Source organism: Takifugu rubripes, chromosome 14, assembly GCF_901000725.2.
Source record: "Takifugu rubripes chromosome 14, fTakRub1.2, whole genome shotgun sequence".
Classification (NCBI taxonomy): Eukaryota; Metazoa; Chordata; class Actinopteri; order Tetraodontiformes; family Tetraodontidae; genus Takifugu; species Takifugu rubripes.
The window spans coordinates 9,189,530-9,212,892 of NC_042298.1; the positions used below are offsets into that span (position 1 = coordinate 9,189,530).

General features: G+C 42.4%; 2 protein-coding genes across 2 annotated transcripts; one reads left to right on the forward strand and one right to left on the reverse strand.

Moving 5' to 3' along the window:
• Window positions 1-1,770: 1,770 nt before the first annotated feature.
• adrb2a (adrenoceptor beta 2, surface a) lies at window positions 1,771-6,768 on the forward strand. Its single transcript, XM_011610810.2, has 2 exons — window positions 1,771-2,444; window positions 2,677-6,768. Exon 2 carries the CDS (start codon window positions 2,677-2,679, stop codon window positions 3,928-3,930), a length of 1,254 nt encoding a protein of 417 aa, XP_011609112.2. The 5' UTR covers window positions 1,771-2,444; the 3' UTR covers window positions 3,931-6,768.
• Window positions 6,769-12,499: 5,731 nt separating this feature from the next.
• sh3tc2 (SH3 domain and tetratricopeptide repeats 2) lies at window positions 12,500-23,285 on the reverse strand. Its single transcript, XM_029847717.1, has 22 exons — window positions 22,949-23,285; window positions 21,931-22,029; window positions 20,779-20,904; window positions 20,079-20,206; window positions 19,895-20,000; window positions 19,647-19,790; window positions 18,853-19,054; window positions 18,656-18,729; window positions 18,302-18,497; window positions 18,030-18,166; window positions 17,858-17,908; window positions 17,475-17,779; window positions 16,826-17,020; window positions 15,806-16,669; window positions 15,347-15,567; window positions 15,021-15,260; window positions 14,720-14,971; window positions 14,467-14,617; window positions 14,231-14,353; window positions 13,939-14,089; window positions 13,650-13,846; window positions 12,500-13,444 (listed from the first exon to the last, which is right to left on the reverse strand). The coding sequence occupies exons 1-22, from the start codon at window positions 23,028-23,030 to the stop codon at window positions 12,737-12,739; spliced, it is 4,752 nt and encodes a 1,583-aa protein (XP_029703577.1). The 5' UTR covers window positions 23,031-23,285; the 3' UTR covers window positions 12,500-12,736.
• Window positions 23,286-23,363: the final 78 nt, after the last annotated feature.

Below are 23,363 nucleotides of genomic sequence, written 5' to 3' on the forward strand. Positions count from 1 at the left end.
GAACCGGCATTAAGTTTCAAGTAGAGTCATGAGTGCGAATGTGAACTGGCTCTGCTCTGGGAGTGACAGGATACAGGAAGACAGATGCCACAGTGTGAGGAAACCAGTCGTGATTAATTGAACATACAATCTCCCACTTTCCAAAACAATGTCATGAGCAAAAATTACACTTGCAGCGTCGTTGGAGTAGAAGCTAAAGTGTGAAGACAAACAAATGCGGTACAGGTTTCTATGTGTGTGTAAATCAATAGGAAATAGATACATACAGTAAGTAAATGGTTCGTCCACAAAGTCCTTCTCTTAGGTAAATGAAAAATCCAAATTTACTTATTTTCTTTAATATGTCTTTAATACATTACATACTAAATAATAAAATAAAACTGGGTTTGCCCTACAGTTTAAGGGTATGCAAACAACACTGTGGCTCATCTGCAGTGAGACTAAACAGAAGAACTTTGTCTTGTACAAAAGCTCATGGCTACGGGAGTCTCATGAGTCAATTCAACTGGGAACTGCCCTCAGCAGATCTCATGTTCAGCTTAGGTGCGGTGTTGACATTAATTCCCTGGAGAGCACAAATGTGTTATCTCAATCTCAGTACAATATGTACGTAAGGTTTTGACATTCCGCTGGCTCACAAGTGCAAATTCCAAACCAGTGGTAATGCTGCAAGAGAGGTCAAGCCATCAAAACATTTGCATTCATTCTGAGATCTGCCAGCATTGCAATGGAACACCATGTTTGACTGGGTCCAGACCGTCATGTGACACCTTCAGTCAAGAATCATGGATGTCAAGATTACATTTTACACTAATGATAAGGAGTTAAATCACTTTAAAAGACCATCTGGTAAAATGAAATAACGCATTCTATTTATCCTTATTCTTTTGGATCCACATTAGCAGATTCACTAAGATGCCAGCACGTGGATTTGGCTGAGTCAAATGATGAAACATGGACTTCGATGAAAAAAAAGCTTCTTGGCAGGGATACGCTGCATTGGTCGTAGTGTCATTGAGTCAGGGCTGCATGAACATGTCATCACTCACTGCCTCCCTTGGTAAATTTAAACACACATTTTTTCGAAACACAAAATATGAATAAATGAACAAATAAAATAAAAATGGCAAAACCAAAAAACAGCATGATTATAATTTGAACCTCACTGCAATACTGATCTTATGCACCAACTGTGTGACCTCTTGCTGCGTGTACTTCAACTGAATGGCCCTATGACTGTCTCAAAACCCCCCAAAGCAAACTTCCTCCAGTTATTGACATGCTGTTTTTTTTTGCTATTGAAGGCAGATGTGTGAGAGAACATTGATCCTTTTTGTTGCAGTAATCTCAGCTAATTGAGACAAGGGATTAAATCTTGGATTGGTTTGTCCAAACACTGGTGCTAGCACATGGGACAAATATGTAAATAAGCATTACACACTGAATAATAATAATAATAATAATAATAATAATAATAATAATAATAATAATAATAATACTTTTAAAAAAAACATGCAACACAGACCTTCAATGCATCTTCGTGTAACTTTAAAGCACAGATTCACTAAATACCTTTATTTGTCCCCCTTCTGAAGGACTTCTCCGTATCTAAAACATGCTTCCTCTTCCTTTAAAAACAATTAACTTTTGATTTAAAGGAAACTTTCCTTTACTTGACCCAGGATATCGGTCTCTAAGTGTTACGGTGTTCTGCTGTGTCATTACAGCCAAGGCTGAGTCACAAGCCAGAGCAGAGATAAAAACCTCTCTACCCCACTTTAGGTCATAAATTCCCCTTCTTTGACTGTGCAGAGCTCCATGTGAGCATAGCTGTTAATGTTGAGATAAAAAAAAGAAATTGGATCCATTAATACAGTAGATCATGGCACTATTTTATTTTATTTTTTTTATAATTGTAACATTACATAAATGTTGCACTTAACTGATAGTCTTTGGTTGCCATTTTTTAATGCACAAAGGTCTGAGAAGAGCTAAAACAAAGCTACTTAATCACAGAATAAATGTCACATAAGTTTGCAAAAAAGGGTGGATGCATTTAAAAGTCTTTCAAAAGAATTAATTCCTTTTTTTCATGTGCTAAACTTCCAACTGATACCTTTTTTTCTCTCCCTCTGATTTTTGCAGCTTTAGTCTTATGCAGCTGTGTTGCAGGGACGGTGAGTTTAAATTCTCCGAAGCTGATTGGCTGAGCACTGACCATGATGTCATCACTGCACGGTATAAGGGCTCTTACAAATAGCCTGGGAGACACATTAGGAGAAAACAGAGCTCAAGTGAGTGAGACAGAACAACAGAGAGTAGAAAAAAAGGACTCGCGGTGACTTCTTTGCAGGAAATACCTAAAAAGAAATAATAAAAGCAACAACAACAAACACATTTTTGATTTGTATGGGAGCCAGGACACGAGACAGCCACCTGTGGAGGTTTGTGCTATACTTAATTTTTTTGTTTGTCTTCTAAAAGGTGTTGTGCTGTACTTTTTGAAGCCTGAACAGGGGTTAAATGTGCTTCCCCTTTTCAACGAAAGCAAATATCCTAATGCTTTCATCATACATTCCTCTGTCTGTTAGACCTATAGTGTGATAGCTTATTGCTGTGTGTTCATTTCTGTTTTTAAGTGCTGTTTCATGTGTTCTCCATGTTTGGTGCCTTCAGATGGGAAGTACAGCCCCCACAGGGTACCTCAATGCAAGCACAGAGAAGATCCCCACATCAGACCCGACCAAGCAAGAGGAGGGCTACAGTGAGGTAACGATGATCCTGCTGGGCATGGTCATGTCCTTCTTGGTTTTGTGCATCGTCTTCGGCAACATCCTCGTCATCACGGCGATCGCCCGCTTTCAGCGTCTCCAAAATGTCACCAACTGTTTCATCACATCCCTGGCTTGTGCCGACCTGGTCATGGGTCTCATTGTGATTCCCTTTGGTGCCTGTTACATCATATTTAAGACTTGGCACTTTGGCAGTTTCTGGTGTGAGTTCTGGACGGCGACCGACGTGCTCTGTGTGACCGCAAGCATCGAGACACTGTGCGTGATTGCTATAGACCGTTACTTGGCCATTACTTCTCCCTTCCGCTATCAGTCCATGCTGACCAAGTGCCGAGCTCGCATTGTGGTCGTGCTGGTGTGGGTGATCGCTGCTTTGATATCGTTCCTGCCCATCCACATGAAGTGGTGGATATCAGATGATGAGGAAGCCAAGAGATGCATCGAGGACAGCAGCTGCTGCGAGTTCTACACCAACATGGCCTACGCCATCACCTCCTCCATCATCTCCTTCTACATCCCTTTGGTCATCATGGTTTTTGTCTACAGCCGTGTTTTCCAAGAGGCCAAGCAGCAGTTGAAGAAGATCGACCAAAGCGTCGGACGGTTCCACAATAACGATGACAGCAACCTCAGATCTCTGGACGCCAACAGCACTCGTAGCCAAAAGAAGGCCAAATTTTGTCTAAGGGAGCACAAGGCGCTAAAGACTCTGGGCATCATCATGGGGATCTTCACTCTTTGTTGGCTGCCCTTCTTCTTGCTCAACGTGGTGGTGGCCATATGGAAGGAGCAGCACAATGATCTTGCCTTCAGGATACTCAACTGGATAGGTTACGCTAACTCTGCCTTCAACCCCCTCATTTACTGCCGGAGCCCCGAGTTCAGGTACGCCTTCAAGGAAATCCTCTGCATGAAGAGGAATCGTCTGACCAACCCTGGACCCGTGAACGGATACATCTACAGCAGGCACAGTTGGCAGAGCGAACAGCAAGGGAGGAGTAAAGTCAGCCTAGAAGACAGTGAAGCTAATGAGAGCTGTCTTGGAAAGGGGATGGAGGTCTGCACTGTGATAGACAAGACAGTGGACCCCAATGGGAATTGCAACAAAGGCCTGACAACTGTAACGACTGTGTTGTAAAAAAAAAAAAAAAAAAAGGCTGTTCCACACATGTTTACAGTGATATAAACTTTTTTTGTTGTTTTAAATGAAAGTAGGATCAGTTGCGGGACTGGGTGCGACTACTCAAAAAATTACTACAAAATTACAGCTGAGGAAAGTATTCCTCTTATTTTTTAGCACAGTGAATTAATTCTGTAGCTACATTTGTTATGTTTATCAAGCTTAATTTCTATCTACCTCATTGCCTTTTCATAAATGTGCTTTTTGACTATCAAAGAACAATCGTCCACATGAGCTATGTTGGTGTCTCCACTGTTTATTTAAATGACTGTGCACTGCTGTTTATCCCGCTCAAAACTTTCAAGCAAAACTCTCACAACCAGAAAACACTAGTGTGTAGAGGATCAAGTCAGGTGCCTCTTTTCCTGCTTTTGTGTCTTTTTTTTTTTCTTTTTAAATGCATTCCAAATCATACAAAATTATAATTCAGCTCCCTTTTGGTTGCCATTTTTTTAGGGTTTTTTGAGTGTGGATGGCTCACCTGGTGTGATACAAACCAAACTTCTCCCGCTGCTGAGCTCTGTTCAGTTTTATGACCCGCTGCACGAGAGTTCCTGGTCTCAGCAGATAACGCAGCAGATAAGAAGTTATCTGCATGTCACTGTATTGAGCTGAGAAATGCCTGGGGCCATCCTGTGTCAGTTATAGGCTTAAAACTGCCAGTTTGTACACTTGCACATTTTATTAGCCGCCTTGAAAAGTGTGCAACGTAAGCATCATTACTACTAATGCAATGCAGGTCTTTATTAGGATATGTTTAAACTCAACGCTGTGATGCTGCGTAAACTACCACCCGTGTTGGCGCATGATTATGTAACTCGTATAGCGAACCGTCACTACTATGTAGCAGAAGCAGCAACAGTTGTTTTTTATTTTTATAAATTGTTGCACAAACCAAATTTGCTCGTCACACATGATTCCTGTGTGAATATACATCCAGTGAAAGTGGAGAAGCCTATTCTATAAGTTTACGAGGCACCTGCAATATTAAACACAGAACCAAGACAGATGACTAGAACGTTCTGGAGAGGGGATGTGGTGATGAGAAATCAGTCCTGTGCACCTTCACTGTGCCTCCCTGACATGTCCCCTCACTGTAAACACATCGTTATAAATGCAGTCGATTTGGATAAGAGACTCGCCCTTAACAGTCCCTCCTCTGTCACGCTCCTGTCAGTCCGTCTGCTTTGGTCGCCTCTTGTTGTGCATTCCTCAGGAAACCCAGTCTAGCCCAGCCCAATAAACACATGTAAATCCATCATCTCCACTGTTTAGCTGGAGGGTCCACTTAAATTGCTCCCAAAAAACCCACTGAAAAATCGATCAGGTCCTATTAAAATTGTACATGTGGCGAGAAACAAAAAGTCGAGCTGAAATATGAATCTCCCTAATCAGTTGAGTTTTTATAGCGATTTCCAACCTTATTTTTGCACTTTCACATTTGAGCATGATGGATTTGAGGGTTGTGAGTCCCTCATCAAACACTAGGAACTAAAACCAGGATGGCTTCTGTATTGGTGACCTGTGTTTTAGTGTAAAGAGCGAAGCCTCAGGTCAGCTGACACTGTCCAGACTGTGAACCTTGGTCCTGCAGAGGAACCTCATATGTACTGTATCGTTAGGTTTGATCACTGTTGTCAGTGACCTTAGGAACTGCCGTAACCCCGCTGTTATCATACGCCAGTGTTTGTCATGTGAAAAAAACAAGCTTTCCAAGTTGTGTTGATCCTGTTCTCTGTTTTTCTTTTTCCTGGATTTACAGAAGAGTAAATGTGAAGGTTGAATGTCAAGAAAATGTTCTCCAGGGATATTTATTTCCACTCCAGCATTAAAAATACAAGACGAGCGCTCTGCGTCTATTCACTATTAATATGTTAGGATGAATGCTGTTTTTTATTTTAAAGGTTTGTTACACATCTGACATTTTTATAAGCACTTTCCAAGTGAGGTTTTTTGCATGCCTGATGTAATAATGTGGTATTGTGGTGGAGGAGGTTGTGAGCTGTATATCCACACTGCTCCCTCCTGGCAGCAATGTCTCCTCACACCTCAATCGTCTCAGTTATTGGTTCATCCTCAGCTGTCTTGTATATATAAGGTAGTTCTGTTGAAAAAGGTCTGAGGATGGAATAAGGGTCCGAAACAGAAAACATTCCAGGTACCGCTGTCAGCTCAGACCCGTGAAGTCAATATACAGAACCGTCAGTCCTACCCACTGACATATATTTAGCATTTTTGTGGACCGTAAAGTCTTACAGAAGAATTTCCACATTAATTCACATGTTACCATTTCAGTACAATTTTCCTCCATAAGGACACTTTCATAATACGGATGTAGGTTTTTTTTGGTCACGTCTATTATCTCCAGTAAAAATAATCAATGATGAGAGGGTTTTTCCTTCTCTTTTTGTTGGCAATTCCGCTTCTTGTTGGAGTGGTTGTGTAAATTTCACGAGGAAGTGGTGAAGACGGATGGATGGAGTGTTGCACAATCTCAGCACAGACAGGCTTTGGATGTTAATTGGTGTTTGTAAATGTAAATTCTACATTTAAAAAGTAAAAAGTCAGATTTACCTGCGGTATGAATAGGCGACATGTTACATACAAGCGTCTCTTTGTCGTCCGAGTGATGAAGAAGATGTCGCTTGTGCGATTGTTTACTATAAATGTCAGTGAGTAGTTTTTGTGAAACTTGTTAACACACGTGTTGTCCTGTGGTATTTATAAAACAAAAAAAGCAAGTGTATGTGCTGTGAGATTTGTATTTGAAATAAATTATGAACATGTTGCATTTAATGTCTCCTGTGTTGCGTCTTTATTGATAATATCCTATGTTGTGAAACCATTCGGAAGGAGCTGCACTACAAATTTTGATGATGACAATGATGATGCATAAACACTGACAGTAGGATGTTTTATTCTCTTTTTGTTTGATTACCTAAAAAACAATCATTCTGCAGATAAGCCTAAAAAACAATCATTCTGCACATAACCCCTTGGTGTTTTCATTTCACCTCAGAGTTCATGTAGTCGAAGGAAAAGCAAAAAAAGACACCCGGAGCTCGTAAAAATGACTTAATGTCTGGCTCGAAGCTGGAATCTCTTTTATAAGCCACCTTTCAAAGACAAAAATCATCTGTATAATTCTAAAAACCTTAAATAGATGTCATACATTTTAAAAACAGATCTGGTTGTCTTCATGCGACGAGGGTGCAGAAAAAGGTCATACTAGCGATATAAATATTATGACATGTGATTTAAATGGCATTGTGGAACATCTGTTATATAACAGAGGTTGGCTGCTGAATTTTTAGACGTCTTCTCTTGCTGCTCTCTGGTTTTGTTTAGCAGGGCTCCTGCTTGCAGATGTGTGGATGCATAACGGTGACATAAAGCAGTCGTCAGTGAGGTGCACTAACATACTGGCCTGTCTTTTAAAGATGATGTCCTTGTAGAAGTTTCCTTCGAGCCTTATACAGTATGTAGACATCAGAGCACCCGCACGTAGTTCGTTAAAGATGTAGAACATTATAGGGACTAAGAACATAGGTTTCAGTGACAGAAGAATCCCGCTGTCGCATCGGTTACATTTATACTGAAATATAGTCCTTGTGGTGGCTCAGAAAAAAGGAAATGGTCTTTGGAGGCACCACACATGAAGAAGATTTTCTTATAAAAAGTTTATGAAACAGTTTTTCTTTTAAATAAATAGGATTTACTGCGTACATGCAACCACAGGTAACACTGCAAATCACTTTGCTTCCCAAAAATACTTATTTCTGGCTACACTGAAGGTAGCAAAAGGCGGCCGCACCTTACAGCCATGTCGGAGTAACTGGCATGTTTGCTTCTGTCTTCCTGCTGTGACACAAATGTAGTTTGTCAGCAGATTTCTCTGCTTCACTCCGAATGTCAGCCTGATCTTATTTTTTCATCTTCCCATGGAAAGAAAGCAGTCCTCTATCCAAGGCCTCAAAGAGCCCCATACAATTATTTTCATACCACCATGTTTATCAACCATCAAGCTCTCACTAGACCGAGCCTTCATGGGCTTTCATAGGCTTTCATGGGCTTCACGCAAGTGTCTGAAGTAGCCTAAAATATGTTAAATTCTATGTTAATTGTGTTTTAGTTGTTTTGATGTGTAATAAACTATCCTGTCAAAACCCTTTTGAAACCTTGGGGGGAAAAAACGCCAAGCATTGGTCTGACGTGCACAAGTCCATCCATGGGAATGTCTATCATAAGAGAAAGTTATATAAAAAGGCAATTTTCCCATAACCTGACCAAGCACAACTGAGTCAGAGCTTGCTGAAAAGAGGGAGGGAAACTTTTTTTCTGTTTGACTGTTTTCTCAGATATGTTAATCATGGCGGTGACATACCGCACACAGAGCGTGTCCTCCATAGATCGATAAGTCCCCTGGCTCCTCCGGGAGAGCAGTGACTGTGGCACCACCATGTCTGCTGAGCCCTCTCTCCCAAGGGTCTGAGCAGCCTGTGTGTGTTTCTGGCTGTGTTTGAGTGTGGAGGTACATCTCCAAACCAGCTTGAAGTTAAAAAAGCAAATATGAACCCAAAATGTGCTTTATCACATTTTGGACTCCAGAGAAAACACACTGCAGACCAAAATATTTCATCTCATGCGTGCCACATTCTGTGAACATGTTCCTCTGCTCATTTCACACATCTCATGTAAATGTACTCATTTGTCACTCCATCATTCTGTCAGCTTAAAATGTATTAGAGCATTTCCTTTGACAGGTGATTTATGTGCCGCTCTGCAGGGGGACGGAGGATCTGGATTCTGCCACGTCAGCGCTTTTCTCCCTGCCGACAGCGACATACATCATAGTTAAAAACACAAATTCATGCTTATATGACTTGCAGTGCAGATCAGTTTCCCCCTAAAAATCCAACCATGAATGTATGAGGCAAGACCACGATGAGAACCTAATAAGGTCAGATTAATTTTGTATTAAATGATAATTCAACAGCTCGTAAATGTTACGACCACATGTGTTATTGAGCCATAAAGTAATCCTAGAGTCCACTCTAAGTGAAGCAACAGGAATTGCACAACAAAGTAAAAGGCAGCATTACATAAGTCATAACACTCAACATTTATACGATATATTAATATTAGAACTGCATTTTGCAATTGAACATGTCACAAACAAAACAAATTATATATTTTCATACTAATTAACACAGCTGCAGTTGTGGAAGCTAACAGATAATGGATATTAATCAAAGTTCAGATGTGAATGGCGTGACTGCTAACATCACTGTCATTTGTGCCTGTCTGGAATCGTGTTGTTCATGTGGATTATTTCATTCAATTGTTATTGATCTCTCGGCAAACTGACGTCAGTGCTGCGTCACAGCGATACAGCCAGGGGCACAAAAGAAATCCCAAATCACAAAGCCCCATATCACTGATACTGATGATAGACAAATAAAAAGGAAAATCCTGTTTGTCTTCTGTCTGCTCTCTGCCTATCTCATTTTATATGGAGCTCAAACTGAAATAAGACACTGTGCTAATCTTAATGGGCTCCCGCCTCTCATTTGTCAGCTGTCGTTCATTAAGATTTCTCTATCAGTTATTTATAGAAAATTCGAGTAAAGCAACCCTGCAGTGGCATTATAATAATTGGGATCCTTTTTCTGTCAGAGTCTATATTGCAAACTATTTTCATTGATAAATTCCAACAGAAACAGCAATTCTAGTATGATTTTTTATAATTACTATTGCTCTTATATTATTGTCCCTGTTGCTGAAAAGGTTTTATTGCTTGGGTTAGCTTACCAATCAGGGTTAAATGTGTATTGTTTTTTAATTTTGGTGCAAATGCACTGTGATTTTGCTTGACAGGAAGTGAGCAACATCTTTTCTTTAATCATAGCACAGAATTGCACCTAATTTGTAGCAATCATTTATAATTGCTTTTCTACAATCACTCACATATTCGATTTGACTTCATGGCAGGGAAATGTGGCCTTTTCTCCCCAAATGGCCCAATTATCTCTGAGAAACTAACAGTTCTAATTTGCTTCTTTCAATTGCTCAGCTAGTTCTACTAAATTGCATTCTACATGGGGACCAATTGGATTTGACTTGCATTTTTAACACACCATGTGCCCATGACTACAATGCTGCTGTAGCCATCTATCAAACACACTAATAGTGTTTTATGCAGCAACGTTTAGTTGGTTGTGACAGGACGGGTGAATCGGGTTCCACTCACTGGTATGTTACCATCTTCTTGCCCAATAACTGCAAATGTTGCAGGTTTCTAATCAAGGAAAAAATCCAGACCCAAACAAAGTTTTGTTTGTGTTTTTGTGCATCTCCAATCAGGAGTGGAAATCCCACTTTGACCTGTCGTGACTGAGCATGTCCGGCCGACTCACGATCTTGATCCTGCAGCACAACGATCTCCTCCAGCATTTCCTGAGCAGCTCACACTGTTTACCAAATGAGAGACAGAGATACTAGTCATTTAATGAACTGATGCCTAATAGGGATCTACAGATGAGATACCAGCGAAGGGGAAATGAGCCAGACTGTTTGTATGCACAGACATGGGAATGTGCTTGTTTTGGGTAATGTCTTCTGGCAAAAGCATATTAAAGGTAAACTTGGACTCTGTAGATGAGCAACATGCCGACTTGTGAAGTAGAAGTTGTATTTACTTTCATAAAAGCTGTTGTGTGAGCTGAAAACTGGACCGGGCAGTAAAACAACTTGGCCACCATAGCAACAGTTCAGATGCACAGTTATTCCACCAGACTACGAGCAGGTTCTCTCAGCAGAAAGACTTGTCTCTTCATCCATCACAGTCCCTAAAACTGAAATCCAGGTTCAGCTATTTTTCCTGACATGGAGAGGTGCTGTAACACGGTGACTGGCCTTTTGAAAAGTATTCACACATTCACCTTTTAGGTGGATCCGTACATTGCTGCTGTGGTGTTGCTGAGGGGCTCTGGAAACCCTGTTTGGACTCCTGACTGAAGGTTTTTTGGGTTTTTCAGACAGGGTGACACCTGTGTTTGATGCCTCTCTTTGATCCTTCCTTCCTTCCTTCCTTCCTTCCTTCCTTCCTTCCATCCTGCCTGCCTGCCTGCCTGCCTGCCTGCCTGCCTGCCTGCCTGCCTGCCTGCCTGCCTGCCTGCCTGCCTGCCTGCCTGCCAGCCAGCCAGCCATCCGGGTTGATTCCTCTCCCACTTCCATCCTGCTTTGCCTTTATATATGATGAGCAGGCTAGAATATATACAAGTTTTGTATGTAAGTTTTGTGATCTTGACAAGTCTCCGGAAAACATACTATATATTTTGTGGGTCGAATCTATTAAAAAAAAAGCTTGGCATTCAAAACCCTTTAAGAGATACATTTATACTCTGTTAGCTTTTGCTGCAATAATCTATTATTATGTATTATCTAATAGAATTTTTTTTTTTTTTTAATATTCAAAGGTCAGGGTTTTGCGTGATGTATTGGTAGATTTTTAACATGAGGGATTAACTTTGTGTTTTTCTGATGTTTGGATTAATTCACTTACATGTAGTGGCCTGTCTGTATTAAATTCAACAAAGTGTGTGAATTAATTATGCAGAAGTCCCCAAAGTTCATTTGAAGTATCCCTGGTAATACTTAAAAAGGAAGAACAATTCAGTGCTTATTTTGGCACACTGTTGAACTGCTAAACTCATGCCTGTGGGGGAAGGAAGTGAAAGGAAGTCCTGCAGCACTTTTCACGATGCAGACCATGTATGCAAACGTTCTTTGGCTCATTGCTTCGCATCATTCTGCTGCCATTGCTGTTTCATTAATTTGGATTTGCCTCGATGCCAACACAATTTCATAGTGGCTTTTTTTCATTTCAAGCATAAATAATATAAAATACACTGGAAAAACCACTCTTGAGTTTCATTAAATAGCACATATGCAGAAAATGACCATGTGTTTTGCTCAATATCTAGAGGTTTTAAAGAAATGTCACAACTGCTTTTAGCAAAAATAAGTCTTCACTAGCGAATGCCAGACAAATATGATGAATGACACACTTTCCCTCAGTAATATACAACTATCCAAATGCATAAAAGATTCTTTACCTCAATTTTTTTTAATTGCCCCGAGGGAACGTTGCAGTTGGATATTGTCTTTCACTTCCCACTTGTGGTGAATCTGGGTACAACGTTATCATGTACATGATAGTGGGGAATGTGTATATGACTCCATCTAGTGGTCATTTAAAATATTACAGTGCATAAATAAGTTGCTGTTTGGCGTCTCTGAGGTTTAAAGCACAAAAATACAAAGCGAATCACAAACTGAGAAGCATCTAGAAAAAAAATCAAAATAATATTAAATAAAAACCACCCTCTCTGCATTTTTGCCTTAGTAGAACATAATATGAGAATTTCAATATTCTAATAATAATTTAGATATGAACAAGTCACTCATCTGTCGTTGTTACATGTAGGGTGGATAGAGGTCAGTAAAGGTCAATAAGACTACGTAATAAACAAAAACAAAAAATAGATTTCTTTATATTTGAATCACATCTTCCAGAGACATTAACAGACATTTAGAAACTTCATATAATGAGCAAAATATACAATTGTAAACACAATGTTCAATGTTGCCATCTCATATTACAATACGTCCTGGAACGCGGGAGTGTTCAACATGACTGAGTAATGGGAAACATTAGGAGTGTGTTAAAATCAGTCCATGCATTGATCCTCCTCAATGAGAGCTACAGTTTTACGTCAAAGGTCTCCGTGTTGTCGGCATCGACTTGAGTGGTATGAGCCTCTGTGTTTTTGGTCAGGGTCTTTTGATCCTTCTGAACTGTTTTTGGACTGTATGCATCACCAGGAATATGAACTGTGTGACCTCGGCCATTTCCAAAGTCTTTTTCATCTGCATGACTGCGATCAGTTTGTAAAGTGTCTGAGGAGCTGCAGGAGTCTGAGATCTGCTCTTTTGCTGTATCAAAGGACTCTGTTAAAATGCTGTCGCTGTGAGACCGACTTCCAGTTGTATCTGTTTCGGACACATAGGCTTCACATTGACCATCTGATGTTTCATCTACATTATTAGTGTTTGAGAAAGTATCTTCTGTGCTTTTCTGCACTTCACAAGTTCTTGGAATTGAGGCACTCCTCAATTCATTCAAAGATGGGAAGGGGATGTTGGTACATTCCACATCAGGACTGGAGGTATCGCTCTCTGCACCAAACATGTTTTCCTCTCCAGCAGCAACACTTTCCTCTCCAGCCAGAACTCTCTTCAGACTCTGAGCCCTGGCCCTGTAAATTTGGCACAGCTGAGCATCGGGCATGTGGTTAGCGTGGACCTCGGCCAGCTTCATGTACACCACATAGAGACCCTCGGGGTTTGCTCGGTCCTCCATGGCTGCTGCCAGAGCCAGATGGAAGTAACCTACTGCATCAAAAGCATCCTGAGGGGGACAAGGTCAGATCACATTTCATCTGAATTAAATACTTAATAATTTTGATCTTCTCTCCTTGGCATCAGACTGCTGTATCTTAAACATAATCTAAAGCTTTTTCTAAAGCCAATTTGTAGTGAGAGGAAATATTACAAATATTACAAACTTTTCAACTGGCGCACAAAATCTCAACATTAATGACTTATGTTCCTACCTTTAGGTTATGTAGGGTTAGATTGCCCAGTCTACCGTAGACCTTGGTGTAGTAGCGCGCTTCCACAGGGTGCTGCAGAACAGGCGGACAGAGGGACAGAGCCTTGAGGTAGTAGTTTTCTGCCATCTCGTACTGTTGCAGGATGTAGTAGATGGTAGCCAGCCGATGGTAGGCTGTCCTCTCATTCACCTGCACTCCTGCAGTGGAGACAAAAAAGCCTTAACCTGTGTGTTTAATGTAACAGCAGACAGAAAACAGGGGTTCCCCTGTAGGTCATTCAGGCAGGCACCTGTCTTTCCTGCGATCTGAACAGCCAGAGTTGCATACTGCAGAGCCTCCTCCTTTTCTCCGTGGTTCTTTAGAAGCTCCGTCAGTTTGCTCAACAAACGGAACTCTGAAGGGATGTCCTTGATGCTCCTTGCAAATGGCAGACTGCCATCCTGGAAGAGCGCAGCAGACAGCGCAAAATCAGTGGTGCTAACGGGAGGGGAAATGTTCGATTGGACTTGCTGCTTCTCAAATGGGTAATTCTGATATATCATAAAAGCATAAATAAGAAAGTGAGAGTTTTCAATTGCTACCCTGTAGAAAGGAAGTGAGGCCATCTGGTTCCTGTGGCCTTTGAAGTACACGTCACCTGCCTCCTCATAGATGCTCATGGCGAAGTGAGGATCATTCATCCTCAGGGCTGTCTTCACTGCTGCCTGTCAGTTCAAATAAAACCTCGATTAAGATTACAGGGATGAGGAATGAAGCATGTCGAGAAATGTTCGTTAGCGCAAAGAGACAAAGAAGAGGTTTCCACTCTCTCCCACACCTGCAGATACATGTCAGCCAGCTCGTCTTCCTGGATCAGGTAATAGATGCGTCCCACCTGTAGCCAGGTCTCTGACTCTTCTTCCCTTTTGCCCAGATCAATAGAAATCCTCAAACTCTGCTTAGTGTAATCCAGCGATTTACGAGATGATCTGCAATTTAAATTTTTGATATATATATATATATGTATATACACACAACTATTTTCTTACTTAATAAAAAATAATTGGCGGAAGAAAAAGAAATCAATTTACTTCTCAGTGTTGAGACAGAGATAGAGGTTACTAAGGATTTCGAGATACTCTCCCTCCAGCCTCTTGTCCTTCAGCTCTCTGGACACTGACACACAGTGCTCATGGTAAACAATACTCTGTCCATACAGCATCATGTCTGCGTAATGCCGACTTAGCGCCTTGGCCACCACCATCTGACCTACAGTAGAAAAACACAAAAAAATATGCAAAGATGTATGGATGTTGAATGTTAGCCAACAAAGTTTAGAAGCTCACATATATCCAATGACATGTGCTGGCTTCAAAATATGAGCTTCAGTGCATAAAAAGTAGATAATATTGTGATTTAAACTGATTTTTTTTTATATTTTCAGGGTTTGGCAAGTTTGTCTCACTGTGTAAATTGCGAGCATGTAGTGCAATTAGCAGCCCCATTTCATAGCAGGCCCTGATCTCAGGTCTTCGTCCCCTTTGTTTGTAGCTACGTCCGAGCCAGAGGTAGGTCTGAACGTGTTCCTCATCCGTGGGACTTTCCCACAGCTCCAGGAAAAGCTTCAAGGCCCTGGTAATGCAATTAGCAGAACAATAAAAACACCTTCAAGTGGGACGATCTTCTGTGAGAAAAACTTTTAATACTGAGTCTCTGACCTGACTAGGAATCGTTCTGCAACCCAGGATGCACCCACATCCAGGGCCAAGCAGCCCAGGTTGGCCAATGCAAGGGCCTGGTTCCTTTGGTTCCCACTTTCACTGGAGATCATCAAGGCAGACTGGAGATGCCTGCCTGCCTCTGAGATGCGACCCTGCTGCCTCAGGCACAATGCCAACAGGTTGTGGATCACCCCTCGCTGAGTGGGACTGTCTGTACCCTAAAGAAAGAGAGGTGTGTGCAATGGTTACCCATACATAACATAAAAAAAAATGTTTAAATCTATTGCGACTACATCAGTAAGTACTCTTTTTTTCAGTAAAAAACATTTTACCACTGTGCTAACTGGTGCTTTGTTCTGTGTGGTATTTCAAAAATGTCCTAGTTTTACCCAGTGATGTAATTAGCTTTTTAATTATCATGGCTCCGTTATGCATCCAAGTGAATATCCCTGTTACCTGGAGTGATGTGAGCAGTGGTTGCAGGATACCCTGGGCCCTCTCAGCCTGGCCTGACAACACCAGCAGCCATCCAAGCAGCACTGAGGCCTCGAAGCTCTCCTCTTCGCTGATGTGGCCTCCAGTCTCCACAGCCTGTTGTGCACAGGACACGGCTTTGTCTAAAGCTCCGTACTGCTGGTAGAGCGAGGCCAGGCCCTGGCATAGGTCGCGCTGGGTCCTCAGGTCCTCCCCACACTTAGCTATAGCCAAAGCCTGCTGAAGGTAAACCACAATCTGAGCAGGAAGAAGGGACGTTCCTTCCCTCCAGCACGGGTTCAATCGAACAGAATTCCTGATGAATAACTCAATTCTTTTGAACGCATCATGAAGGCAGTGATCATGTCTCGAGTCCAGACTCAGAGAAGCCAGGGCTAAGTAAGGCATGTATTTACGATGATAGAGCCAGCTCAAGAGCCAGTTGAGGTCCACGGGAGCTATGGGACAGCCCTCGGCAGCTTTGCTGAGAGTTGCTGAGAGGAACTGGAGCCGTTCAACGAAGGGCAGGGCGTCATCCATCTTGCTGAGATGCAGGAAGAGGCTGGAGATAAGATAGCAGACCCGAGCTTCCAGGTATTTGTCTGCCATCACCACCGATCTCCTCAGGAGCAGCCGCAGAAGTTCAAATTCATCGGTGGAGGTGAAACTGTGGCAGGGTAGACAGAGGAGCAGGGCGCTAGCTTTCTCAAGAGTCTGGGGAAGCTTGTCCATCATACGTTGCTTTAGGTAGATGGCGGTGAGATTTGTGAAGAGCGCGACGAGGAGCGGCGTGTCAGAGAAACTGTCCACGCAGACATTGAGAGCTTCCTCGTAGTAGACGCGAGCCTGAGGAGAGGAGCAAAAAAAAATCTAGGATTCAACAAGGAAAGCTAAAAGAAAATGAGCAGAATTTTAAACCATGAAGTAATCATTATAACCATGAAGGATTAAATGTGCAGACACAATCTCAGATCAAATTCGGGTGCAATAAAATGTCCAAACCTGGGAGAACTTTAACTTTTTGGCGCAGAGTCTTCCCAGGAGGAAGCATGCCCGTCGATGTGCCCAGTGCATACCCATGCGCTTGGCACTCTCTCTGATGTTTTCTAGCAGCCCTGATAGCTCATCCTCGGTTTTCCCACAGAAGGTCACCCACATGAAGGAATACTGCAGATCGTACAGGGGCAAGAAGTTCTCCTGGACAAACCACATTTACTTTAATTATTACTTATATTACTTATTTATTACTTAAATCCCACTACAGCCTGGGTCTGGGGTCCAAATATGTCAGTTGGTTGGACTGTTCATTGACTGGGTTTTTTTTGGGTTTTTTTATTAACAGCAGGAAAATAACATCACTGAGGGTAGCCATGCCACATTTGTTGATTTTAGATTGTCCAGAAGACTTATCGAAGCCACAATGTTGACTGAAACAAGAGGGTTGGTGCTCCTAGAGAGCTGTTGTAAATACACACACGGGAATACTGATTTACTATTGCCGCATAATCACTACTCATCTGAGGATAAAGAAAATATATCTGCGAGTCTTTTTTTTACCCCATATTGGCCATTTGTTTAAAAGGAAGCCTTTTTTTTAAAGTCAGCCGCTTTTACTTTTTCAGTATTACTTCTGAAGAAATAAATCACTGACCTGAAAGTGGGTGCAGTTCAGCAGGGTGAGCGTGGGGTCACTGTGTTCAGAGTCCTCCCTCTCCCAGCTGTTCTCCTCCAAGAAAAGCGGAGGGTCTTCCTGGAACTCGTCCAATTCTCTGAATGTGTCATCCAGGCTGAAAGACAGGCGCTCCCCTTCATGCGGCAAGGTATTGTAGGAGTGATAGTGTGACAGACGAGGATGGGACTGAGACAGAGAGGGGCGAGGAGAGGAGTGATATGGAGGCGTCCCCCCACTTCTCTCTGACATCACGCTCTGACGGGCGCTCGAAGGCACATTTTGCTCTGACAAGAAAGCGAGGGTCACAGATTTCTACAGGCATATCAACTCCAACAATCTGGTTTGCTACTAAAGCTCTTTACCATGTTTAGGCCGATTCCTGATGTACATGAAGTCAGTCTCATCAAGTCTGTCTGGAGACACACAAGTGAAAACAATTCGAGCATTCATTTTCCTTTTAGCATGTTGCATTTTCCACTTAAACCATGAACATTCCTGTTGCAACATGGCTCCTTATGACTGCTTGTCTCTTACCCATCCTGTACACTGAGCTGATGTTGGTAGAGAAGAGCCTGTCCAGCAGGCTGCTGTCACTTGGCTCTGAGCTACATGGATTAACTTGAGCCAGGCTGGCTCTCTCCTGCTCTGTCAGAAAGACCAATTGTCCATCGCTGCGAGAGAGAAACAAAGACAGTATTTTCTGTTTTGCTGTCCCCACACAAACCAACCATTTGACTGCAGACAGACTGAAAAGAATTTCATACCAATGCCAACATGTTTTTGTAACTTCACTAAGATGGACTTACAGGGGTAAAGCATCCAAAGGCCTGACATGGGCCTTGTGTACAAATCCAGTGAGACCTGTAGAACTGTGGGCTCCTATAAAGACACCCAGGCCCCGGATCAGGAGGCCCTGGATCTCCACAACATCACCACGGCTGAGCTGGAGCTCGTCGAGGCCCACAGGGCTGTAGTCGACCACTGCTACACACGAACCTGTCACTGAGCAGTGTGAGGACAAAGGTGCACTCTATCACTGAAACACACTGAAGAAGACTCAAATGGACCTGACCGTTATTAAAGGGATCTACGTCAAACCTTTTGTAAAAATGATAGATTCACTTTTTTGTACTTTTTAAATAAAAACCATATATTCTTACCAATTGCATGTTCGAATGCTTCCTTTTCCATTTGTAAACATCCAGTATTGCATGGGTACTTCCTCAGGAACCACCTGAGCAAACAGAATGCATGGTTTAGTGACAGATATATCATTTGGTAAAAGAACCATTCAGATTTGTTTCAACATCATGTCAGTCATGGGGTTGCTTAAGGTCTAGTAGGAAGGTTGACTCACTGATAGAATGGGTAAGGCAAGGGCTGCATGGCACTGACTGGAACCAGGCCGTGGTTTCCCGAAGCGAGCATGGTGCCCTCCCGCGTCTCGCCCTGTCCGGTGTCCCGTACCATCAGCAAGTCATTCTTTTTAAACAACAGCTGCTCTTCATCTTCCTCATCCTGCTCATTTCTTGTGAACAGGGCCTTGGCAAAGAAGGATCCTGTGAAGCGAATGTGCATTTAATCCGAATTCTGTTAGTCAGCATTTTACCTCCACATTAGCTACAAGACTTAAATTAAAGCTCGGCGAGTGTGCTCTACCTTGGAAACACGTGAAAGCAGGCACACACACACAGACACAGACACACACAGACACACACACACACACACACACAGACACACATATTAAGCTAATGGATTTCTCGTAAATTTTTCCCTGTCTGGCAGTCTGCGAACCTTTCTGCTATATAGAAATATTACAGAGAACTCTCTGTGTAGACCAGGAAATCAATATGCATTCCTGAATGGATGTATTATCAGAGTTTTGCTTTAGTCGAGCACTCACTTGTGAAATGCACAGGAAATTGCAATATTTTCCCATATAAAAGCCTGCTAAAGTTAAAACTTTGACAGAGCCAAGTAGCATACAAGGATGTTCTGATGCTAATGATGCATAATTTATCAAAATCCACATATGTTAGAATCCCCTTTCATTTTATATAGTGTTAATTGGGGTCAGTGAAGCAATTTGAAATAATAGCATTAAACAGCTGAAAGTTCACTAAATGACTTTGGTGTAATCAGGTTACTGACCCTCCTGGAGTAAAAGTCCCAGGTAGAGAGTGGCCAGATGTTCCTCATTCACAGTTACATTAATCTCCAGGTCACTGAGCAGCTCTGGGTCCAGCCAGAAGGACTGATCGCATAGAAAGTTCTCCAAACACCGGGCAACATAACCTAGAACCAAACAGGCGTAACCATGTAAGTTCTTGTTTCATTAACTGTAGCAGCAGGCAGGAGAAAACTCAGGGACTAAGAATACAACAGACCGTATCTCTCACCTAATGCCAGATAAGTTGAAAACTTCCAGATCTCCTCCACAGTCTTGAATGTGAGCACAAAGCTATCCTTCTCAGCGTGGACAGAGACCAGACGGGCAGACAAGTCCTGCTCCCACAACAGTTCATCCGTTAATCACAAATTAAGCTGATGACGTGCTCAGAGAAAAACCCCGTGCGCTGTCACCTTAAACAGCTGGATGACATCCTGGCTGTTGCTCTCCACCACTCGGAGTCGGGTGCGCAGCGCCTCCTGTAGGGCCCGGTCGGGACCCACGCTCGAACGCCTCCGCCCAATGAACAGCAGCACAATTTCTGTGTTTAAAAACAAACAAACACAAGAGCGCCAAAGAAAACCCTTAAAATTCCATAAACTTGGCAACATCCTTGGACATAAACAAACCAAATGCAAATATGAAGGAAATCATTTTAAAGCCTTTTATTTGTGTTAATTCACCACAGCAATATAAATATGTGGTGTATTGCTGGTTTTAGCCTCTGACTACAAAAACAGAAATGTCTGTTGTTGAAAGTAGGACAGACGAGAGTTGGAAGAGTTCATTAAAGATTTCCTGTAGGAGTTCATATTTCAGCGCTTGTGCTTTGTGCGCACAATGTTGGTCCCACAGGAATGCCAAAGCTATTAAGGCCTCTTATTGGACACTCAGTGAAGCCATCTGAGTCCATGTCAGCAGTAGAACTTCAGGAGACATGACGAGGCAACAGAACTGCTGATTGGCTAAAACATTAGTAGACGGGAAACATGTCCTGTCAGTACGCATAAAGAGAACATATGGGAAACACACTCAGAGGCAGAGAAATGCTAATGAGGGAGCTAATATTTTCAGGAAGGCACAACAAGTCTGGGAAAGCATTGTTAACTCTACCTGAGGAGATTTTCTCTCCCAGAGACACAGTGCTTCCTCTGAGGAAGGTCTCTTTTTTCTTCCAGAAGCTGTCGGTCTCCACCTCGCCTTCTCCAGATTCCACTGTCGGACCATCCTCTTCCTCGCCTTCAAAGGAAAGAGAGAGGGAGAGTCTGCCGGATCAGGTTTAAAGCGTCATTTTTCTGAGTGACTGCCAATACAAGAGCGAACGTGAGCAGTCTGGGAAACTGCACGCTCATGTTTCATTTACTCTGGCAGGGATCTTCTCCCACTCAGACAGATTTTACATTTTTCCATCCTGGTTTGTGACAGGCCAGTCGCAACTGTTTATTTAATCACAAACCACACACTTTGCTTCTCTCATTGGCTGCAGGTCTATTAATCTGGGTCCAGTCTGTTGCTCTGTCCAGGCTTCCAAGATGCACATCAATTCAGAAATATTCCTCAGCACTGTTAATTTCTTAGTCTGTAATTGTCCCACTGGAATTTGTTTGAATGTCAGGTCAAATAAGATGAGAGTGTTGCATAATTGATCAGACACTGTCAGAATGACACATTCATTTAGGTCACGATGAAGGTCAAACGCCACCGCACAGCAAGGAATAACTTGCATTGTCAAAACAGTTTCATCAGGATATTTATCAAAGTATCTGTTTCATCAAATCTGTTGTTGCAACGCAAACCCAAGACTGTTGTCTGGATTTCACTGGAAATGTTTCCAGTAGACACAAGATGGCTATCACCACTTTATGGTTTATGGTACAGACCTTAGGCTGAACTTTTGAACTTTAGAACATGAACAGTCAGGTGAGTACTGCAACTCATTCAGTCAAGCCTAACATTTATAACCAGGATTCAATTACTGTACTTAGTTACTTTGCTGCAAATGGAAATATTTAGGGTTAACTGTTGATATGTGGTTTTCCCTAAGTGTGATACTCAAATCCCAGTCACCTTGCATCAGATCTACCATTCAAATCTGTATACTCTGAGTGGTTTTTCCCGGGATTCCCCTGGTTTGTTCCATTGTGCACGGAGGATGTCCAAAAACTCTTCAGGTCTGACCACAAGGACAGTTACAGTTTCAAACACACACACACACCCAGGACTTCAATTTAAGCAACACATCTTTATTAAAACGCTATTATTTACCTTGAGTCATGATGTCATTTCTTGAGAAATGTTCATTTGTGCCCCCAAAAGTGTACGGTGGCTCCCTCCAAAGAGCATCCAGCTCAGCTGGAGAGATGTCTGGAAAAAACAAAGAAATTGCTCATGCATCTAATAAGGGACAGAGTGATTAACATTCATGGAATGCTCACACCTTGACAGTAAATATGTAGCTGGAGGCTCACTGGTGGTGAGTATAAAAATGAAAGCAAGCTACGTATGTGGGCTTTGCTTTGGCCAAAAGGAATGAATCTGCCCACCAGGAAATGAAACTCATAAATAAGGGTTTCTTATCATAAAAGTGTTTACACAACTATTCATTAGTTGCTGGGATTATTACGTGCCACACTTATTGTGAGTTTAAACCAGTTGGGAGAATCCTGATAAAGCTATAAATAAATCAACAGTTCATGTGAGGACCCAGGCAGTTCATTATTTAAAATATATTTAACTATTTTCAAGTGCATTATCCTCAAAAAACAAAATAAGACAAGGATTTTTGTCAAAGGATTGAAACTGGATAGGGGTGATAAGCTAAGTGGTGTCGCTGGATGAATGAAAAGCATGGGTTAGTCTGGGGGGTTAACTTTGGGGGGCTTCTGATGACAGCAAACACACGTAGACAGCGCATCTCTTGTCGGGAAAACATTGAAAATGAAAGTGTTAAACCCAAACAACTAGAAGACTCTCGCTTGTTACGATACCATCGTTTCAATTTAACAACACAACAACAAAATGAGGCACAGCAAGACAGTGAAACATGACATTAGGCTGAAAGGGACAAAAGCCTATTATTTACCAGCACAGAGCTCAGTTAGCACCAGTGGGACTGCTGGAGTTGACACAAGCACAGTCATGCTGCTACAGTACACAAAAGACACCATGCTGCAGTTACCTTCTTGGCTAAGTGTGTTACCCATGTTGTGTATAGCCCTATCTGCTGCTGTCTACCTGAATACCGCGATCATGACGGCACAGAGCGCGGAGGGCAGGAACAGACCTGTGAAGGTGGAGAGGCACACTTTGATGAACGCTCTGCAGCAGGATGAGTTGAGCAGCGGTCTGCAGCAACAAGACGCCATCTGGCTCAAGAGCCGGCAGCTCCCAGTGATCAATTCCATTCCATCAGTTTTCCCCCAAGCCTTTCTAACTCACTCTCTTCCTCTGTGCTGGACAAAAGCCCTGCTTCCTATTTCTGTGTCCACTTTCCTGTTTTGCTGTCACCCACTTTCCTCTCGTTCTACGGTCACACTTTAATGGAAGTGGCTGGTGTATCCTACTACTATCTTTGTAATCCTCTGTCTTTTACAGTCCCCATCTCTCTCTGTGTCTCTCTCTCTCCTCCCACCAGTCCCCCCCCCCCCCCCCTTCCCCCCCAGTAGCTGCCCAATCAATGCACAATACACCCTCTAGGA

Excerpts from the sequence above, each read along its gene's own strand:
- sh3tc2 (XM_029847717.1), bottom strand. The coding sequence starts at position 23,030 with ATGGCGTCTTGTTGCTGCAGACCGCTGCTCAACTCATCCTGCTGCAGA. Across the intron at positions 14,090-14,230 it reads CCTCACTTCCTTTCTACAGG|GATGGCAGTCTGCCATTTGC; the intron begins GTAGCAATTGAA and ends GCGCTCTTCCAG. Across the intron at positions 13,445-13,649 it reads TAACCCTACATAACCTAAAG|GATGCTTTTGATGCAGTAGG; the intron begins GTAGGAACATAA and ends TGTCCCCCTCAG.
- adrb2a (XM_011610810.2), top strand. The coding sequence starts at position 2,677 with ATGGGAAGTACAGCCCCCACAGGGTACCTCAATGCAAGCACAGAGAAG.